This window comes from Engraulis encrasicolus, chromosome 4, assembly GCF_034702125.1.
Source record: "Engraulis encrasicolus isolate BLACKSEA-1 chromosome 4, IST_EnEncr_1.0, whole genome shotgun sequence".
NCBI lineage: Eukaryota > Metazoa > Chordata > Actinopteri > Clupeiformes > Engraulidae > Engraulis > Engraulis encrasicolus.
Genome location: NC_085860.1, coordinates 31,777,015 through 31,799,645, shown reverse-complemented (window position 1 = coordinate 31,799,645; position 22,631 = coordinate 31,777,015). Strand labels below are relative to the sequence as shown.

The following is a 22,631-nucleotide window of genomic DNA, read 5'->3' as shown; positions in this document are numbered from 1 at the left end:
TGGTTAAAAAGCGTCTGCCAAATGCCAAATAATGTAATGAAACCAACACACAATGTAGATGGGCCAGCATATACGGAGGTGCATCTTAGTAGACTGAGCCCATCAGGTGCGGAGTGGAGGGTTTGGGGCTGGTAAATGCCACACATTCCCACGCTGTTCTTTGGTCCCAACGCAGCCCTGAGCTCAACCAGACGGTGAGGCTAAAACCTAGTGTTGTCTTCCCAGTAGATGGGATGGATGTGCAGACACAGTTCATGACTGGTAATCATTTCAGACCTCTCTCTCTGACAGGTCTCCCTGTAGGTTGGTGAGCTTCTCCTTGAGTTCCTTCATCTCCTTCTTGCTGGTGTCCAGCTCCTCACTCTTCTCACGCTCCTCACGGTCACGCTGCTCCTTCAGGCGCTCAATGATGCGGTCCTACACACACACACACACACACACACACACACACACACACACACACGTTTACACACACACAAACACACACACACACACGTTTACACACACACACACACACACACACACACACACACACACACACACACACACACACGTTTACACACACGTTTACATACACACACACACACACACACACACACACACACACACACACACACACACACACACACACACACACACACACACACACACACACACACACACACACACACACACACACACACGTTTACCCACGCACACCAATAAGCATGTTCGGAATGAGAATCAAAATTCCAATCATTGTAGGATGGCCACTGGTTGGACGGATGGGTGTGTAGAGAGCGAGACCTTTTCAGCAAGCGAGTCCTCGAGGGTGCTGAGGACGGTGTCTGTGTTGGAGGTGTCGGTCTGGAGGGACTTGAGACGTTCCCTCAGACTGCTGATCTGCTTCTCCTTGTCCTTCAGCTGCTCCTGGAGATTCTCAATCTGGGGACACAAACATCACATTCATTCATTACACTACATTACATTACACATAGCCGACGATTTTATCCAAAGCGACTTACAGTCACTTACAGGGCATTGGTTACAGTCCTTCGAGCAGTACATGTTAGTTAGGTGACTTGCTCAAGGGTATCCATGAGCATTTAACCACATGCTATGGGGGCATTAAGTGAAAGTTACTTCAACTTGCCACAATATCACACAGATCTACTTTGTTAAGGTGCATTTCACTACCATTATAGTGAAGTGAAAGTGAAAGCCCAACTGGGAAACTCCACTTCCCATTGTCATTGTGACACAGCACTCCACAGCACACAAGTGAACACTGCACACTACAAAATTGCATTTATGCCTCACCCGTGCAAAGGGGCAACCCCCAATGGCGCCCCACAGGGAGCAGTGCAGCAGGACGGTACCATGCTCAGGTTACGAGTCATGGAGGCGGAGTCGAACCGGCAACCTTTGGGCTACAAGTCTGACGTCCTAACCGCTTACCCATGATTCCTCACTGACACTGACAACTGGACAAAATCAGAAAACCTTGCTTATGGAAAACATATAGGCCTGATAAATGTATGCAGTGAGGGTGCTGTGGAGTGCCGCACTAATGCACCTGTATAATGTACGGGACGGTCCACAGAGACTCAAGTCCAAATTCAGCTTGGGTCATTTCCCAACCGTACTGTCTCTCTCCCACTAGTATCCGGACATCTCCAGTCTTGATGTATTTTGACACTTCATGGATTTTGTGAACTTGCCTCACATTTTGTCATTGGCTTGTTACATTACACGTAGCTGACACTTTTATCCGAAGTTTTTTTTACAGGGTATTGGTTACAGTCCCTGGAGCAGTACAGGGTTAGGTGCCTTGCTCAAGGGCACTTCAGCCATGGAGTGTGGTAGGGAGTGGAGGGGTGGGATTTCAACCTACAACACCTCTGATCTAAAGCCCATCTCGTTAACCATTAGGCCACAGCTTGCTGCATAACTGCTGTGGGGTGATGACTATACCTTCTTCTGCAGCACGTTGACCTTGCGCTCCTTGACGTCCAGCATGTCCTTGAGGTCGTGGATCTCCCCGTTGAGGGTGCTCTTCTCCTCCGACATCTCCTGGATCTGCTTGCTCTTCTTGTTCAGCGTGCTCTCCTTCTCCTCCAGACGCAGACGCAGAGCATCCACCTGCACATGGTGAGGGGACCAATCACATCACAGCTTTAGGCTTCATTATGACATCACCAACACACCCAATCAGATCAGGTTTAGCATTACCCAAAGAGTTTAGCTGTAAACAACTGTTTGTCTGTATACATAGGTTTCCCGTTTGTAAACAATCCCTGTCTGCGTGCGCAGCTCTTCAACCTCTGATTGTTGGAAACAGCTGTCACTCAAAAAAATCGCTAACACGGTTGGCTGCTTAGCATCCTGCCCCTCCTCACATCGCAAATGCTTGTAAACGAGAAACCTGTCCATATGGTGTAGCAATCATATCACAGTTTTGAACATTTTCACATCACACACGATGCAGGCCAGTCACATTGGCTTTTTTTCTTTTCACCTACCAACCAATCAAATCAGGACTAGCATTTTCCCCGGAACCACCGAAACATGAAGCCGAATATGTGGTCTGTTAGTTATATTTTAAAATTGTTGCTCGTAAAATCAGCATTTCAAATTCATCATATCACAGAGCATAAACACCATTTTATAATAGTAAAGTAATAGTAAAGGCTTCTACAGGGTGGGTGGTGATGGTGGTGGGGGTGGGGGGGCTGTAGAGGTGGCTGAGGACGGTAGAGGGATTTCTTACATATGGAACCCTTAATCACAGAACAACACAGTGCTACTACAGCAATATTAGATCATGGCTGTGAATTTGTTTTACCCAGTAGACTCTTATATGCAGTCAATCTGCCCCCAAGTGGTGATAACAGACAAAACATATACATCAACATTTAATGTGCAGGCTCAAGCCATTATGATACTATTTCAATACCATGAATAATACACAATTCATTGCAATTATACCGTAAATGGTTGTGCATTGACTTTTTCTTTTACTACGCAAGTGTGCACCTTGTCCAAAGGAGGAGACCCCTCCTAAACGTATGTACTGTATTTCCAGAGCAATATGAGTTTTGGTTCCAATTCAAAATCACTGTGCCAGAGGTTCTGCTGGCGGTATTGTGTCTCTCACATCTAACATCTCTCACATCACGCATCACATTTTTAAAAGCTGTCTCACATTCTCATAGAGCAACATACAGAAGGATTCAGAAATGTCCTCTTTTGAAATATTTCATATGCATGCATATTTTTTGTTAAGACCAAATCCTACATAATAATTAGCTCGGTTAAAGGGGGAGGGATTCCAACCGATCATTGTGATTGTAAACACAGCAAAAACAACAAAAACAGCAACTGAAAATGAAATGTAATACACATGAGCAAAACCATGTGGTGCAGAGAGTATTGTGTAGAGACAGTAAACTACTCAGGGTACCTCACATTTGGCAACTGACCTTGGGTATGTATGTACATATGTATGCAATTATATTGCGTTAAGGCAGCGTTTTATAACAACAATAATAACAATTGACATTATACCTCAGTTTGTAAGATGGCTGCACGCTGTTCTTTGGCTGTTAGGGACTCCTTTAGGACCTCGATGTGTTGTTTGCTATCTGAGAACTGATTCGTCAGTGTTTCTAGTTTGGTCTGCAGACCCAGGAGCTGAGTGTCTTTCCTGGAGAGGTCTTGCTTCACTTGGTCCATCTAGAGGAAAAATGCAGTAAACATATCAGCCTGAACTGTTTTTAAAAAAATCTACAGTCTCAGCACACCAAGCATGTCTGATTTTTTCTCAACCATTGCTCACCAAGAACAGAACTTTGTCTCCCTCTATCATATTCCTGAAAATTACATGTCACACAGTATGTGTAACGTAGCCTTGCGATGGTCGAGAATTTGATTTGGCTCAACAACCCCCCCCCCCCCTCCACACACACATACACACACACACACACACACACACACACACACACACACACACACACACACACACACACACACACACACACACACACACACACACACACACACACACACACACACACACACACACACACTTTTTTGAGTCTTTCAGCTCAATGAGAGTGGCAGCAGTCAAAAGTTTTCATTCACCTACTCATTTAAGCATCAGTTTATTAAGGTGATTAAAAACATACTGTAGGCCTACTGTATTATGTTATTTAAAGTATGTTATCTGCTGTTAATTTGTATTTTTTTTTATTAATATTTTTGACTTACGTTTTATCTTAATGTTTTAAATGTTTTTTGACTCTAATTTATTTATTTCCTTCTTTCTTCCCTGTTTCCTTTCTTTTACATTTGTTAACTTTGTGAAGCACATTGAGTTGCACCTGTGTATGAAATGCGCTATATAAATAAACTTGCCTTGCCTTGCCTTGTATTCACTGTATCTGCTGTATTTATTTACTGTATGGGAAGTGGTATCACCTTGCTCTTTCTAAACCTGGTGAGGTTAAATTGCTTAATATAATATTCAATCAATCAATCAATACAATTTATATAGCACATTATCATACATAACTGTCATTCAATGTCCTAAAGGGGAGAGAAAGAGAAGAGAGAGGACAAACTGTATCGTATTATAGATAGTAGATAACTAACTACCTATCTATAACAAACTAATAGAATAGAATAGACCACAATAGAATACAATAGAATACAATAGATTAGAATAGAACAGAACACAATACAATAGACTGGAATAGAATAGACTGGAAGAGCATGATGACCTTGCTCTTCATGAACTTGGTGTGGTTGCGGTAGACCTCCATCTGCTTGACCTCCTCCTGGCGCTCCTCGCAGGTCAGGGCACTGCTGGACCTCAGCAGCATCACCTGGTCCTCCAGCTCACGCAGACCACGCTCCAGGGAGCAGATCTGGGAGTCCTGTGGAGAGACATGGCACAGAGAGGAGAGGAGAGAAGAGAGGAGGAGAGGAGAGGAGAGGAGAGGAGAGGAGAGGAGAGGAGAGGAGAGAAGAGAGGAGGAGAGGAGAGGATAGGAGAGGAGAGGAGAGGAGAGGAGAGGAGGAGGAATGAAGGATGGAGGAAAGAAAGGGACGTTGGATGTAAGGAAGAGAGGAGTAGAGAAAGGAATAAAGAAGAAGTTAATAAAGAGAGGGAGGTAGGATGTAAGGAAGAGGGCAGGGGAGGAAAAGGAATAAGGAATAAGGGAAGAAAGAGAGGGAGGAGGGGAGGAAGAGAGGGAGGTTGGATGGAATTAATAGTTTGAAAGTCACCAGACCAGGAAAGACGAGCATCATTGACACAGTAAGATTGTCCAAAGATGTATTTGTAAACACATGTTATATGTCCTGTCATAGAGGAAGTTGAATAGGTTCACCTTGAGCTCAATGACGGTTTGCAAGGCCTTAGTCTTGGTTGAATCGGGGGTTCCTTCATAGCGGCGAAGCAGCTCCTAGTGTTGGGTCAAATTGGAGACATTTGAATTCATCAAAACAGTAGTAGTAGAGTAGAGTACTTTTTAAAAAAATAATTCATTTTTAATAAATAATCAACTAGCACATATCCCACCCTCTGGTTTTTCAACAAATCGTATACTCACCTCCCTAAGTGTGCCCATCTCTTCTTATTCCCGACCGTAGTATACTATATAACCACCTCCCTGAGTGTGCTCATCTCCTATACCCACCTCCCTGAGGGCGTCCATCTCCTCTTATTTACAACCATAGTGCACTATACCTAGCCTGATTATCATTGACTTTCAAATCTCCTCAAGACTTGGTCTGACCATAGAGCATAGAGCATAACAATTAACATTTCCCAAACAGCATGGTTGACCTGCCTCCCTTGGTTTGCTAATGGTTGTTTGTGGGAGGAGTTCCCGATTTTTCAGGAGCTCAGAAATAATATTTGTATTGGCCTGACTAGAAGCAATGCTGAAGGTGTTGTGTCACTAGGAGGGCACGGCCTGGCTATACTATACCCACCTCCCTGAGGGCGGCCATAGCATACTGTATATATCCTATTAGTATGTATCCTATACCCACCTCCCTGAGGGCGGCCATAGCATACTGTATATATCCTATTAGTATGTATCCTATACCCACCTCCCTGAGGGCGGCCATAGCATACTGTATATATCCTATTAGTATGTATCCTATACCCACCTCCCTGAGGGCGGCCATAGCATACTGTATATATCCTATTAGTATGTATCCTATACCCACCTCCCTGAGGGCGGCCATCTCCTTGTCCCTCTGTTCCAGCAGGTTCTCCAGGTGGTGCATGTGCATCTCGGCCTCCGCCAGCCTCTGCGTGCGCTCATGGTCCTCTTCACTGGCCTTGGCTGACGGGCCCTTCAATCAATGAGCAAAGAATTATTTTTTTTATTTATTTTTTTTACTTTTTTACAATTCAAAGGTGAGAGCAGGTTCTCACACTAAAAAAGAAACTCAAGGTCAAGCACAAGTAGGGTTTTTTTTAGAGTAGAGCAGACGATTCAGGGTTCTGCCCTCATCAGTGCTCTCTATTTACCTTTCTTAAAAAACTTTTTAAAAAACAGGACAATGAGGGAGGAGATGGAAACGAGCCAGAGAAACAGACTGGGTAGGGTTGGAAAAAGACCCAGGCCAGACTCGAACCTGGACCGCCATGGAAAATGTATGGTTGGGGCCTTAGCACGCTGCACGACACAGCACTCCCATGGTGTTAATGCATTCAAGGATGGTCTGAATGGGACGACTGCAAACATTTTCCATGCTCTTTGGGCACTTTTATGCAATAAAAAACGTAGTGCGGTTTATGCGAGTTCCATTTCTTCAATTGATGGAACATCGTTTTAGATATTTCTAGTAACAGTAATCCAGTTATGGTGCAAGTGAGCAATGGCTTGGGCTTGAGTTTAGTTTAGTTTAGTTTAGTTTAGTTTAGTTTAATTTAGATAAATGTTTATTTGACAGAGGCAGTACACAACATACAATTGAGCCAGATTATAGCAGGGCTACAGCAAGGCTAATATTCATCTGTAGTCCCTCGAAAGGAATTGGTGTTGCGTTGGCGTTTGGTGTTTAGTGAATTTACCACCACAACGACTTGGTCATCGCCATTTTGATAACAAGTTTATCTGTCTTATTATCCAAAGGGTGGTGCCAATAGTATTTGGTTAGCAGTTTCTTATGCTTAATCATTCAGAAGGTCTATGCAGGCAGCCTACAGGAACTAGCAGAAAGGAAAGCCTGTGGTAGCACAAAACATTGAAATGGACAGGGCTAGTGGGTGTGGTAATAAGGTGCATATAACCATGGGGCAGGGTCTTGCATGTACTAAAGTTGGAGATACAGCCCTGGACATACTAAGTTTTGTCACCTATCCGTGCTGTATGATCAACAGCTAATAACCTGAGTCAAGGAAGGATGAATCACCGCACACTGGTATTCTTTGCTGGTAGTTTATTTGGTGAACAACGCGTTTCGCTGAGTGAACCTGATGAAGCAACAGCGAATCGCGTTGTTCACCAAATAAACTACCAGCAAAGAATACCAGTGTGCGGGGACTCATCCTTCCTTGACTTGGATTACTTTTACTGCACATCACCAGCACCTGGACAGTGGTTGTGCACAGGGACGCTTCTTTGAGCTAATAACCTGAGTTTCAATTAATCAATTTGCTTCAGAACTCACTCATATGACAGCTACAGCCCTCCCAAATGAAGTTTTATGTACAATACAACAAAACATTTGTTGCATTGAAGAACAATTAATCATTTCATGAACAAGGAAGGGCAGATTTTGGCAAGACAAAAGTAGTTCTGCCTGTAGAGGGCAGCCCTTCACAGTGTTCAGAGGTTCTCCATCAACCACCTTGAGGGTCGTGCTAAACCCCCCACATTTGGGCTTGCATGCCCACGGGGACCCGGTTCGAGTCCGGCCCGGGGTAATTTCCCGGCCCTACCCCATCTCTCTCTCACAATCGTTTCCTGTCTCCTCTCATACTTTCCTGTCATAATAAAGCCCAAAAAGCCCCCGAAAATATTTTTATAAACAAAAAAACCAAAAGCACCCTGAGGGCATGATGAAACATGGTACCTTGGTGTGCAGCATCTCCAGCAGCTTCTTGATGGAGTCGTCGCGCGCCAGCAGCGTCTGCTTCTGGGTCTCGATGCGGAGCTCCATCTCCTCCAGTGTGCGGCGTAGCAGGAAGAGCTCCCGGGCCTGTGTCAAGTAGGGATGCAAATTATCGATTAATTCATTAATCATTAGTTGATAGCCTTATCGATCGACTTACGATTAAATGATAAGCGGCGTTTTGCCCCGAAATGTCAATGTTTCTCGAAAAAAAACCTACTAAATCTAAAAATGTTAATTAAAAATTGAGATAATACCACATTTCAATTAATTCTATTTCAATTCTTTAATCCAAAGGTGACTTAAATATTCCCACTATTCACACCTCTCTTCACACACACTCTTCACATGTCCATTTCACCTGGGTCTCTTGTCAGTTGAATTGTCGATTAATTGCGATTAATGTTTTTTAATCGATTAACGAATCGATTAATCATTTGCATCCCTAGTGTCAAGAAAATTAACTTTTAGATGTGCAAATCATCAATAAAGTGACATGGACAATCACAGTCTATAGGTTTTTAAGACTTACGTCAAAGGAGAGAGAAAGGAGTAACCTGGTTCTCACAATGGTTTAACGAAGATGCACAAAGCACGAAGGGTCTGCGTGAGAGCCAGGCTAAGAAAGGAGTGCCTCAGCAACCTGAATCTAATGACACTCACATTCCACTCTGGGTCTCTTTCCTCCGCACTGCCATTCTATTATTCTAGAATATGTGACATCTGGACAGACATATTTCCTTCTTATCTTACCTTCATATCTTCCAACTTTTAATTCACCATCTGTGATTAGCAATGTGTGGGTGTTTCATATTATTCATTTTACCCTTTAAGGAGTTAAATACCTTTCATTCAGTTTGAATCTTAAGGAGTAGACCTTCTTTCCTTTCATTGTCTGGCTTTATGTTTGAAGTTTTACAGATCCACACACAAAACCATTTCTCTCTTAATGCATACCATGAAGTCAAGAGAGTCTAGGAGTTTTAAATGGATTTCAGAGTGCCTCGGACCCTCTCTCTGGCCTCTCCATATGCATTTTTGGACACTGATGAGCACCTGAAGAATTTTCATGTGATTACCCCATAGACACACTTATTGCTCTCTCTGCACGATTTCTCTTTTAGCCCCTTAAAACACTTCCCATGTTATAACTTAGCTGTTACCAGAATGGCATTGACCAAGTCGTAATGTACAGTGGTATGAGAAAGTTTGGGCACCGTTTTGGACAATCATTACATCCGTTCATCTCTCGTTAAGCTTTTGAAGCAGCAAGTTCATGCCAAGTCCAACATATGTTAAACCATAGGGAAAGAGAAATATTTCAGTTGTGAAATCGTTTTAATACTTGTAGGTGTAACAAAAAAACAGATTTATATGGATGTAAACAAAAAAAGGCATGTGCATAAATATGGGCACCCCAATAAGGGTATACCATTAATATGAAGTAAAGCTCACCTTTGCAGCGGACACTTGTTTTAAAGACTTTGTAAGGCCTTCGATAACAAAGACATGTGGACTCAGACATAAAAATTGTATTTATTATAGAGTTCAATTATTTTATTTTATTTATCATACATAATAGCAGACTATGCTTGTCCTAAGTTCTGTCTTGGAGAGTGGCAACATAGGGGGCATGAATTGAAATGAAGTTGCTCCTTCAAAAGTTCAACAAGAGATAAATGCATGTAATGATTTTCCAAAAGGGTGCCCACATTTTCTTATACTACTATATTACTAAAGGCCCTGTGCACTGTCATAGTGGTCTAGTACGATGGTAGTTAAGCTTTTTCAGTGACTATTACAACGCCCCAGTGGCTGAACGGTGTCTGGTAAAGGGCTACTAATGATAGAGTGTAGTGGAAAGTGCGCACATCCAGCAAAAAAGCATCAGCAGGTGCCAAATCAAAAAACTGTCACATGTAGGAGCGGGAAAGGATCTGCACACTGCTTGCAAAAGACTTAATTTATTAGGAGCAACGTTTCGATCATAGATCTTCTTCAGGCATCTTCTATGATCGAAACGTTGCTCCTAATAAATTAAGTCTTTTGCAAGCAGTGTGCAGATCCTTTCCCGCTCCAACATGCTACTAATGATAAAAACATAGTATGCAATGCAAATATTTCAATTCCCTTCCTGGAGGGGGCTGTGGCACATATGGGCTTGGGCCCCCCACGTATGGGCTTGCGTGCCCAGGGGCACCCAGTTTCAAATCCGGCCCGGATCATTTCTCAACCCTACCCCATCTCTCTCTCCCAACCATTTCCTGTCATCTCATCAATGTCTCTATCACAGGGATGGGGTACCTACGTCTCGAGGGCCGTTTGCGGCCCTAGAGACAGTTTTATCCACCCCCGATGTAATTTTTAATGCTATGCAGCTCCACATGACATAATGACATATTTTGTAATGGAATCTTAGAAAATACATTTGCAATAATACAATTAAGTTATATTCAGGGGACCTAGAGAAGATGGGGTCTGTTTTGAAAGGTGGCTGCCTTCAATATAGGCCTAAAGTACAGGGGGAAATCCTGGTTTGTGTTCATAGCACTGCCCTCGGAGGACTTTTTCGGCCCTCGGATGAATTTGAAGTGGCCCCTCAGATGAAAAAGGTTCCCAACCCTGCTTTATCAGAAAGAACGGCCTAAAAAGCCATAAAAATATATTTAAAAAATGTCCCTCCCTCCCCACCTGCCGCTCCTGCTCCTCTCCCGGCTCGGAGGCCAGGGGCTCGCTGGCCGGCTGCAGCAGTTGGTTCAGGTCCCGCTGGATACGCAGCTCTGCCTGCAGCGCCTGGATGGAGGTCTGGAGGTGCTGCAAGGCACACACACACACACACACACAAACACACAGGGTGAGAGTAAGAATAAGAGTACATTCATATACTATAAATTACATGGAGAACTATTAACTAACTAGCATTATCCAAGGTTATATACAGTGATTGTAGGCTATACTCTCATTGGTAATGATGACACACACACACACACACACACACACACACACACACACACACACACACACACACACACACACACACACACACACACACACACACACACACACACAGACACACAGACACACGCACGCACGCACGCACGCACGCACGCACGCACGCACGCACGCACGCACGCACGCACGCACGCACGCACACACGCACGCACGCACACACACACACACACTATGACATTACCTGGGGGCTATTGTTAGGGTTAGGTGAGCGTGTGCACAAATACACAGACAGGATGAGAATGAGAGTAAGAGCAGATGTGTACTTGACATTTGAAATACACATTGTTGAAAAAATAGATACATTGTTAGGACACGTACGTACAACAAAATCATTGTTTTGTCTGTTATGTATCAAACCTTACAATGACAAGCATGGCTCAGATAAAATGTATCACTCACCACCATCGGCATCATCATGGTAAGTTCACATTAACTTCAAGGCTAACTTAACTACTGTAAAACACAGTGATCACCAGCACAAATATCAGGAACTAGCAAAACATTATATGTCTGTACACAGTAAAAATGTAGTGTTAATTCAACCCTTAGGGAGTACTCGGGGACCAAATACACTCTAGAAGATGTTATATCAACACTAAGAGTTGAATAGACATTGCAAAATGTACTGAGTATATTGCAATAACCCACTTTCTCAGGCCTGGGACAAAGGCTTCAGAAAGGGCCCCCCACCTAGTACATATAATGTAATGGGGACCCATTACTGTGCCCCTTTCTCCCTTGGCACGGGACAACTGACCCCTTTGTGTCCCCCCTCTCAGCTTCCCTGCCCACAGTACAGTAGTGTAGAGCTTCTGAGTGGGTTATTCCAGTGGACAGAGCTGACATGTATACCAGTGGGCAGCGCCACAGTGCCCACTGAAGTGTACAAGCAACTGGAGCAACACAATAGGCCTAGCCCTCGCGCGCTCCTCTCCTCTCCGCCTACGCTCCCTTACTTACACTGCTGAGCTGCATGCAAGATCACTATTCTGCTAGAAGCGTTATGTGTAAATGACCAACATTCCTTTTATTTAAAACAATAAAAAAATATTCACAAAAAATCTTTTACTTGCCTTATATGTCGTAAGTTTCTTCTTATTATTATTAGATGTAGTGTTTTCTATCTGCATGGACTTTTTTACTTTTATTTTTTGGAAATCACTTTCAACTGTGTCTGCAAGTGCACAATTTAAGTACAGTGGAAGTTGGCTTGCCTGAAATGTATTTATTTCTCCTTTATTTTACTAGAGTAGTCGGTCACATTGAGACAAACGCCTCTTTTCCAAGTGAGCCCTTGGTATTACGGTATGTGCCTGCCTGCTCTGCCTCCTGCTGTTGTGACAGCACAGTCACTTTGATTACACAATATACGTCAGAAATATAAATGCAGCATATCAGCCGAAGCGACTGGCAACTGACAAATCAGCTATCTATGAACGTCCTATTTATTGGATGACATACTTGTCAGCCTTTTCAACAGAAATGCATGCAGCCAGTCCAGTCCAGTCGGCATGTGATGTGATGTGAGTGATCATCAATGTATTAGAGTGGGGAAGAGGGAGTGGATTAGTCGTCAGCAGCATGGCTATAGCTGTAGCTCCACTAGCTCCCGCTGAGGCTCCCTGAGAGGCTAATTAACCAGACAGCTGTGTGGAGGGGAGTGGCTGAGGAAAACGGGAAAACAGTCATCTTCCATTAGAAGCCAATGACTAGCTGCAAACACACAACTAACTGCGGGCCAGGGCTATCATGGCAAACAAAAGAGAGCCCCTTGTTTTGTCATTATCTGTAGTTGGTTACTGGGGATGGGCTGTTGCCATGAGCAGGCACCAACTGGATAAACATGTTATTTACCAACTGGCGGTAGAGCTCATTTGGTTGTCTGACCATGCAAACATAAAATCGACTCTGCTTCTGGGTGTCTCGGCAGTATGTGAAAGGCCAAAAATGTGTTTCCATAAGAAATTAATTCTTAATTCTGGGTAGACCTTCCAGCGAGAATAATAATAATAATAATAATGAATTTTATTTGAAAGCGCCTTTCAAAACTCTCAAGGACACTGTACAGACAGAAACAAAATAAAACAAGACACATAAACAGAATTTTAAACAAAAATAAATAAATGAATACAATTTTTTTTTTTTTTTTTTAAATATGAAAATAAAATAAAATAAAATAAAACAGAATTTAAGAATCATAAAGAATAGGCTATTTGAAAAAGATAGGTTTTTAGCCTGGATTTGAAAAGGGGGAGAGAGTCAGTATTGCGGATGTCAGGGGGAAGGGCATTCCACAGCTGAGGAGCAGAGCAGCTAAAAGCTCTATTCCCCATGGAATTAAGACGGGCAGAGGGGACAGAGAGGAGAATGGAGGAAGAGGAACGGAGGGGGCGGGAGGGAACAGCAATGTGAATAAGATTAGAAAGATAAGGGGGGGCAAGATTGTGGATAGCCTTGAAGGTGTGGAGAAGTATTTTAAAATGAATTCTATATTTGACAGGGAGCCAGTGAAGATGTTGCAGTGCAGGGGTAATATGGTGACAGGAAGGGGTTTTTGTAATGATGCGGGCAGCTGAGTTCTGGACCAGTTGGAGCTTGTGGAGAGATTTTTGAGGGAGACCAAAGAGGAGAAAATTACAGTAATCAATGCGGGAGGTGACAAGACTGTGTACAAGAATGGAGGTAGAATGGGAAGTGAGAGAGGGGCGGAGACGGTTAATGTTGCGTAGGTGGAAATAAGCAGACCGTGTGATGTTGTTAATGTGGGAGAGGAAGGATAGAGAGCCATCAAGCAAGACGCCCAGACTCTTAACTTGAGGGGAGGGGGAGACAGGAGAGTTATCAATTGAGAAGGAAAAACTATCAGATTTAGATAAGGTGGATTTGGTGCCTACAAGTAGGACTTCAGTTTTGTTAGAATTGAGTTTCAAAAAATTGGAGGTGAACCAGGATTTGATTTCAGAGAGACAGGTGGTGAGGGAGGGGGGAGGGAGAGTGTCAGAGGGTTTGCCAGATAAATAGAGCTGGGTGTCATCAGCATAGCAATGGAAATTAATTTTGAATTTGCGGAATATATTACCAAGGGGAAGGAGGTAGGTGATGAGGAGGAGGGGCCCCAAAACAGAACCTTGAGGGACACCAGAGGTAACAGGGGAGGGCTTAGATTTAAAAGACTTCATTTGAATAAATTGAGAACGACCAGAGAGATATGAGTGGAACCAGTCAAGGGGTGTGTTACTAATGCCAATTGAGGAGAGTCTGTGGAGAAGGATAGAATGAGAGATGGTGTCAAAGGCTGCACTGAGGTCAAGGAGAATGACAATAGAGAGTAGTCCAGAGTCAGCAGCCATGAGCAGGTCATTAGTGATTTTAACTAGGGCGGTTTCAGTGCTATGTCGGGGGCGAAAACCAGACTGGAAGTGCTCATAGAGGGAGTTAAGAGTTAGATGGGAATGGAGTTGAGAGGCTACAATTTTTTCTAGAATTTTGGAGATGAATGGAAGGTTGGAGAATGACCTTATTAAGACCAATATTACATACATTTCCTGCTGTCTACAATCTAGCACCACATAAACCTTACAGCCTGGTTCTACAATTGATTTTGTTACGGAACAGGCTGATATGATGGCAGGGGCTGCTAGCTGATTAGTGAAAGGCTAGAACACACGTGTGTGCCACTGAACTTTGACCTTTAAAGGTTATTCCACTACCGATGGGAGCCCGTATTAAAGACCCATTCCATTACATCGCATTTCTTAGCATATGGTTTTATCCAAAGTAACTTACAACAGAGGACATGACACAATATTTTAAAGAGCATTAGAGTACACATCTTGTTACAGAACAAAATGCAAGAGAAAATCAGAAATGATTACAGCATCCTTTTTTTATTTTTTTAAATGGTGGGTGCTGTGGCAGAGCATGCTAGCACACTGTACCGTAAATGGACAAGGGGCCCCAGGTTCAAATTCGTCATGTACCAACTCCACCCCCCTCTCTCTCTCCCTCTTGTTTCCTCTCTCTCCTTCTCTGTCCTATCATAAAAGGCACAATACCCCACAATAGGCCTATCTTATTATTGCAGATGGGTAGGGATATTATTATTATTATTATTATTATTAGAGATGCACCGGATCGGATTTTTAGGATCCTGCCGGATACCGGATCCACTGCTTAAGATCCTGCCGGATCCGGAACAAGATACCGGATCCTACAAAAGGGTTGAAACATATAGTCTACTTGCACACGTGGGCCCTTTTTATTACGTTGGCTCAAACTATTTTTTAGACTCATTGGCTTATTGCCACACTGCTTGCAACGGCCGCTTCCAAAGAGCTTTCACTCCGTGCAGTGATTGGGGTTGTGAAAGACTGTCTGAAAAGCCTAGGCTACAGATGCACCAGACCCTGATTTTTAGGTAACATGCCGGATACCGGAATCCTCTGCTTAAGATCATGCCGGACCCGGATCCTGTGAAAAACCCTATTATCCTACCGGATCCGGAACCGGAACCGGATCCGGTGCATCTCTAATTATTATTATCGTCTGCAATGGTATGCCTGTGTACTCTGTATTTTCCCATCCACATCTTTCTTTTGTAAAACACTTTGGATAAAAGTGTCTTGCCACATGTAAATGTAAGTAAAGTAGGCTGTTGGTGTAAGGCAGCCACTGCTCTCTTACACAGAAATGCTGCAAGGCGTCCACCCACTATCTGACCAGTCAAATGAGCACTGATGATGCAGTAGCTCGGTATGTGCATGCAAAAGACAAACACCACGTTGCTCAACGTTTGACAGCTGTCATAACTATGTATGCTTGAGCAGTCTTATCTACACATCAACAGCCACATTCAAACTGTGACAGCCCAAACCAGTCTGACAGGGACTTAAATCAGGGCTGTTTGGATTTGCATTTTCAGTTGCATTACATTGCATTACACATAGTATATGTAACAGACTTCTATTCAATATTAAAAGAAACTTACAACAGTTGACACAAATCAAGCTAAAAAGATGACGAATATAAGCTTAAGGGCCGCGTTAGCAAATATTCTAACCAAGATAAATTGTCACCAATAATTGTGTCACCAATGCAACAAAGTGGAATCATTTCCGGTCTCAAATGGGCATAACTTCTTACATTTTCCCCATTGAACTGATTCATTTTGAACCCCCACTAAAGTCTTCTAAAGGGGCATGTCAACTCATGGAAAAGGCAGCTTGGACCCTTACATCACATCGATTCCCAAAGAAACTCCTTATGAACCATCTCTTCCTTGTCAACTGTCTCTGGTTTGGGGCCTTAGAACTGTGATTTCTGGCCTAACGCACAGCCTCTTAACCTTACTATAGTCAGATAAATGGGTTCCATCTTGCTCCACGAACATCCATCTGGAGCTATGCCATAGGTGTAGGTCTCCAAAGGCGTGGTTTTATTTGTAAAAAACCTTGCATGTGGTTAGGGAAACACTTGTATGACATTTGTAATGAGCTGCTAATTACTCACAGATTCGAAAATACAGTTAAAATAAGTTTGACTACGTCACATCCATGAAAATCCCACGATCCTGATTGGTTCTACTACAGTACATTTTGGTTTGGCATCAGGGTGAATCCGAAGGTCCTCCAGACCATCGTGTGAGTTTATGAAGCTGGGGTGCATTTCTCGAAACCAAAGTTGCTAACTGCATTAGCTAGTTTGTTGTTTGGAATGCAATTTCTTATTGACAACTACCCAAGTTGCTAACTGGCTAACAACTACGCTTTCGAGAAATGCACCCTTGAGCAGAAATACAAGGGGGTCTGGCGAGAGTTAGGCTAACTAACAACCTCTGCCCATAGCAGCCTTCTACAGCAGGACTGCATGAGGCCTAAAGAGAGCATCCAGGTGGAGGGCAGGATTTCCCATTTAGCTGGCGACAGGCATTAATGGACAGACAAATCATTGACTAAACTTGAACTAAAAATCGAAACTAAATTGTTTTTACACCATCGTCATGGTAGAACTGTGTGTGAATCAGAGGTGAATGAAATAGAAGTACTACATGTACACGTACAATAACTACATGTACATGTACATGTAGACAATAATAGGCCTACATAGTTGTTACACCAGTTATTCCACTGTACATAATGAGTGCTCAAAGACAGTTTTTTCTTTAGTTTGTACTTGTACTTTATACAACTCTGGTTACAACTTACATCTGTTGTTTGAACTGATCAATGAATCAAGGGCTTTGTTTGAAGTGACTGCAGTATCTGTTTTGTCAATGCTGTCTGTGTTAATGACCACAGACAGACTATCTCAAGAACCATGAATGGCCATACTCGACATCACAAAACTGCCATAACAACAAAGAAGAAAGATTGTACTTGATTTTAGATAACTTTAGAGAGGAGTGTTTGAGCTACATGCACTATGATAACTGAACAAAGAACACAGTATATTCTGAACAAATCCTGATGTTCAAGAACTTCTGTCCTTGGGCAGAACAAAAGATAGCACCTGACATTCACCACACTGGGTCCTGAATAGCGATGATCATGTATTCCTGCCTACCTTTATCCATGAGGCCATTTTATAATGTCTCTCTTCACACAGAATGCAGCAGCACTTCCTGCTGCAGCTCCACCAAGCGCTAATTTTCCTATTTTCTGATACAACTCACAAAATCAGTGTTTCCATACCAAACATAATTTTAACAATCACGTGATCCGTACCCATAACATCTATGTCATATCCACACATACTGTACATGCATGGGCTGCCTCAACTGCATGCCGTTCCGGTAGTGCAATGCTGTGGTAGTCATGGACAAGACTATACTCCCACAGTACTACACTACCACGACACTACACCGAGCATTTAGCAATACAATACAACTTGGTCACTGCAATATCTGGTAACAGCAAATGTATAACAGGATCACTTTCACTTACATGCATTCACACACACGCTCACACACTGACGCGCACACACACTCACACTTCCCAACACAACACTCTCTGAAGCGTCCTTGGGTGTTTTGAAAGGCGCTATATAAAACGAAAGTATTATTATTATTATTATTATGTCTTGACAGAATAGGGAGCTAGAGATGTAATCAGCTGATATGGCTTCAGTGAGGCCCACTCCCACCTCTGTAGGCAGACAGTAACAAAGGATAGAAGAGTTGCCATGTCTACTTTCAAATGAAGAGTTCAGATGCAAAAACCCCTAAGTGCCTTTTCAGAAAATAATCTTAATTCATTTTTATTCACTACAAAGCTATCAAAATTGCATATTTTTTAAATTTTATTTATGTAATATAACTACCGTAAAGTTCCATATAATAGCCGAGTTCCAATTAGTGGCCGGGTTCCCTTTAAGGGCCGGATGCACGAGGATATTCAGACACAAATGTACGGTATTTATATCAAGCACATGAATGTAAACCCAACTGGGTTCTCTAAAAATATAGAAGTGCAGGTCTTCAGAAATGGAGTTAGGGGTTTTTGGATCTGAACTCTTCAAATCTGGTCTCTCCTGGGTACTGTGTACTCTCACTACGCTACACCCGAGCCTGGTTTGGTGGCATGCATGGCAGTCACACCCTAAACCCTAACGATGGGCACTCCGCAACCCAGACACACAAAGAAACAGAGTGCTGTTGGGTGGATCCTAGTTACATCAGATCTACCTGTGTCTCATTCTGCAGAGTACCGTAATGCCTATCCATGAACTGAGTGCAGCACCTCGGCAATATATACACACATGCTTGGATACGAGGTTGGAGATATCATCATTTGACATTTCACCAACACAGGATGCCAACAAAAGACTTCCTGTAGGCAGACTGTGATGGGAGTGAACATCACTAGGGTTATGGGTGTTTTCTGACAACAACCCTGGGTCTACCAGTCAGAGCGCACATTTACTAACCAGGGTCCTCGGTTCGAAGCTGGAAAGGGTAACTCCCTTCGCTACATAGACACACATAGATACAGACTGCCAGATTGGTGTTACATATTAACATCATGCCTACCTTGAGTCTCGTCTTGCAGAGGATACAGAATGCTAACAAAAGGCTTCTCTAGGCAGACTGAGTGAGGTTTATGGGTTTGCTTTGGCTGTCTTGCCATGCCAACGAGCCTGGCTCTTTGGTATTAGATGGGAGAGAGCACATGTTTGGTACCCTTGAGGCCCGGGTTTCATGGGCCCAGGCAACTCTTCTCTCCTTTGTTATACAGACACACCCAGAACCAGACTGGCCGCATGGATAGAAAGAAACATGATGCCTAGTACCAAGGTCTTGTCCTGTCAAGTATGTCACTTGTTAACTCAGTATATCACTTCTGACACATACGCACTTACATGCTTGGATATGGGGTTAGAGATGCCATCGTCACACAGAAACAGACAAAGACTGCTGGATGGATGTTGGATAGGCCTACATTATGCCCAACCTACATTATGCCCAACCTGGGTTTCGTCAGAGCACACAATAGTCACTTCATCACACAGGCACATACACAGATTGCTGAGTGTGTGATACCATCTTATTGTGTGTGTGTGTGTGTGTGTGTGTGTGTGTGTGTGTGTGTGTGTGTGTGTGTGTGTGTGTGTGTGTGTGTGTGTGTGTGTGTGTGTGTGTGTGTGTGTGTGTGTGTGTGTGTGTAAACGGCTGTGTGTACCTGTACCTGTGTCTCGTCCTGCAGGGCACGGTACTGCTCCTTCCAGACGGAGATCTTGGCCACCTCGTCCTTGCGGAGGGCACGCTCCTTCTTCAGCTCGGGGCTCCAGAAGGTCTTGATGGAGTTCATGGAGGAGCTGAGCTTGCTCTCCTTGATGTCCACCTCCCTGCGGAGGAGCTCGTTCTCCCGCAGCACCTCCTTCAGCTGCACCTGGAGCTCCATGATGGTGTTGTCGCGCGCCTGACGCAGCGAGTGCGGCACGGTGGAGGCGGCGTGCAGCTCGCCGCCGAAGCCCACCGAGTCGCAGGGCGTGACGGCCATGCCGGGCAGTGCAACGGCCATCTCGGGGGTGCTGCCCATGACGGCCCCGCTGCGCATCCCATAGGGCACCCTGCCACCCGTGGAGCGCGCCAGCGTGACCGTGCTCTTGGGCAGGTCAGAAGTGGTGGCGATGGCCACCTCGTTGTCGCTCATGTACATGGGGCCTGAGGTGGCATAGGCCGCGTTGAGCGACTGGATGTTCTCCATGGAGAGGGTCTTGCCACCGCCCCCTGGCCCGCCGCCGCTGCCGCCCATGCTGTTGGTGCGCCGGTGCCCCATGCGGGGCGAGCGGGGCAGCCTTGGGGAGCGCCCCGAGCTCTGGCTGCTGCTGTTGTTGCTCTTGCCTGCCGCCGAGCCATGGTTGTTGGCCTTGGAGTCCGCTTTGTTGACTGAGCGAGCACTACCATACATGTTGCCTATCTATTCAGGGTTTTTTTGTTGGGAACTGTCACAGATACCATATATGGTTTTATCTGTGGGAATACAGAATGCTCGTTCTTGGTGCCTTAAACATTTAACATTTTCTCAAATTGTTTTTTTTTTAACACCTCTTCTTACCAACTGCTCTTAACATTAGATTAAATGTTTTATCAATAAAGTAAAAGTGTAACTCCTCCAGAGCTTCTTGCATGGCATCTGAGATCTGAAATCAAGAAGGGCCATATTAGCTAAACAGCTGATGAACCTTCTCAATGCAGTGCATATTAGTACAACACAAATGACAAGGAAGTAGGCTGATAGTCATGTGTAGCCTATGTGTGTGTGTCAGAAAAAGAATTACACAAAATCTAGCTGACAGGTTTATATAACTGCTATTTGTTGGAAATACAAGAGGGTTAATTAAGATCTAGTAGCCATAGAGGTATTTCCTTAGGCTACACAAGAGCTTAGGATGAGGCTGGTATAGTACACCAGATAGGAGAAAGCCCAATTCAGGAAGAGCTACTGGCCCTGATCTTCACCCAAGGTTATATTTAAAGTTAGCTTAGTCTACGCTACAGCCAATGACTCCAGCCTCATCTGTTGTCGATATAATGAATTGTCAAATTCAGTCAATTATTGCCATTCCTATTTAGGTCTGCTCTCGTCTGTCTCCAATGCATGTTTCCTCCGAGGGATGGGTTGTACCCCCAGTCTCTTTACACTATGCACTAAACGCTGCGAAATGATGGGAGACGGACATCTACCTGGTACTGTTCGTGCTTAACTGTCATCTGAATTTCTGTGATATAACGATGCCCGACCAAAAACATCTCTGATACATCGAAGAACGCGTGATGCTGACAAGACCAGTGAGCACCGTCAAGGCAGTGATACAGATGTCTCTCCCTCATCCACGTCCCCCTCCACCATTGCGCCCCATACCACGCCAACCATTAGCCTCTACTACTCTTACAATGTGCAAGGAAATTGTCGAATGGCTTCTTTTATTTCCACACAATGGCATCTTGTTAGGCTACAACACGTTTGTAGAGATGGTTTTCTGCACAAGATTAGGCAAAATGTAAACGACCAGCCAAGATAAGGCTGAGCACCATTTAAGTCAATCCAGCTCCATGTAAAGGCTGCATGATGAAAATCGTTAATAAATCAGACTACCTTCTATGCCCCATCAGGTCGAGTGTTTGCGTTATAGCCGGCGTCAAAAATATCGCGACGAAATTAGAACCACACATTCTCCGATTCCTTCATAAAAAGACCTTTTTCATTTTTTATTTCTGTAGGCTCTGCCAGCATCTTCTCAGAGCCAGATGATTTCAGTGACGTAAACCTTACGCTGTGCGCTTATGACGTGCAAAAATGTCAAGCTCCGTCTACTGTGGCCATTTGTGGACAGGACACTGGATAAATAGGTTCCCACACATAGCAGCCTATATGTGAATTTGATTTTAAGCTATGGCTTTCGCTCAATCTATTGGAGACAGGAAATCAAAAGCTGTTTTAAGATGCCATAAAAAATGACTTACTGGCTAACTCGGGTCAGAAAGTCAGTTTAAATCTTGGCCATCTCCAGACAGTCAAGGGCGCACTGGCTGTATATTTGGAGAACCCTGGCTGTGGCTGGTGATGATGCAGGCTATTTTAGAGCAGTTCTAACAACAGAGACTTTATTCATCAGGGCCAGGCAGGGCATCATGACACGCGCCTCTCTCTGCGTCTGCTCAGCATTTTATTGAGTCCGCGCACCAACAGCAGATGGCGCCTATCTCTGATAATTATTACAGTCCTATCTTTTGTCTTTACCATTATCTCAGACCATGAGATATTCTTTTGCTAATGCTATATTCTTTTGGTCTCGATTTTACCTAGGTTAGCCTAAATTATTTTCTTCACAGAACAACCATTGTTTGATATGCAAAAGGCCCAAGTCACAAGGTGTAAGCTATTTTTTTTTTACCCACACTGAACTGTTACAGTAAAGGCCTACAACTTGGCTTGACGTTTATTGTCGTATGCATACTAAGAAAAATGTGTCCTTACACAAAGAAATTCTTTCTTTGATGTAGA

The 22,631-nt window shown here is 43.8% G+C and overlaps 1 protein-coding gene across 3 annotated transcripts in view; it reads right to left on the bottom strand.

Annotated features, from left to right (window-relative positions):
* Window positions 1–21,782, bottom strand: part of erc1a (ELKS/RAB6-interacting/CAST family member 1a) — a 36,263-nt gene extending 14,481 nt beyond the window's left edge. For all 3 annotated transcript variants that reach the window (XM_063197201.1, XM_063197202.1, XM_063197203.1), the window contains exons 1-11: window positions 21,723–21,782; window positions 19,809–20,766; window positions 10,807–10,929; window positions 8,077–8,202; window positions 6,220–6,348; window positions 5,373–5,447; window positions 4,761–4,916; window positions 3,547–3,714; window positions 1,954–2,121; window positions 787–924; window positions 277–417 (exon numbers count right to left, since the gene is read on the bottom strand). In XM_063197201.1, coding sequence (XP_063053271.1) covers window positions 277–417; window positions 787–924; window positions 1,954–2,121; window positions 3,547–3,714; window positions 4,761–4,916; window positions 5,373–5,447; window positions 6,220–6,348; window positions 8,077–8,202; window positions 10,807–10,929; window positions 19,809–20,534 — 1,950 coding nt within the window. In that variant the 5' untranslated portion in view covers window positions 20,535–20,766; window positions 21,723–21,782. The remainder of the gene's footprint in view (window positions 1–276; window positions 418–786; window positions 925–1,953; window positions 2,122–3,546; window positions 3,715–4,760; window positions 4,917–5,372; window positions 5,448–6,219; window positions 6,349–8,076; window positions 8,203–10,806; window positions 10,930–19,808; window positions 20,767–21,722) is intronic.
* Between the last annotated feature and the right edge of the window lie 849 nt (window positions 21,783–22,631).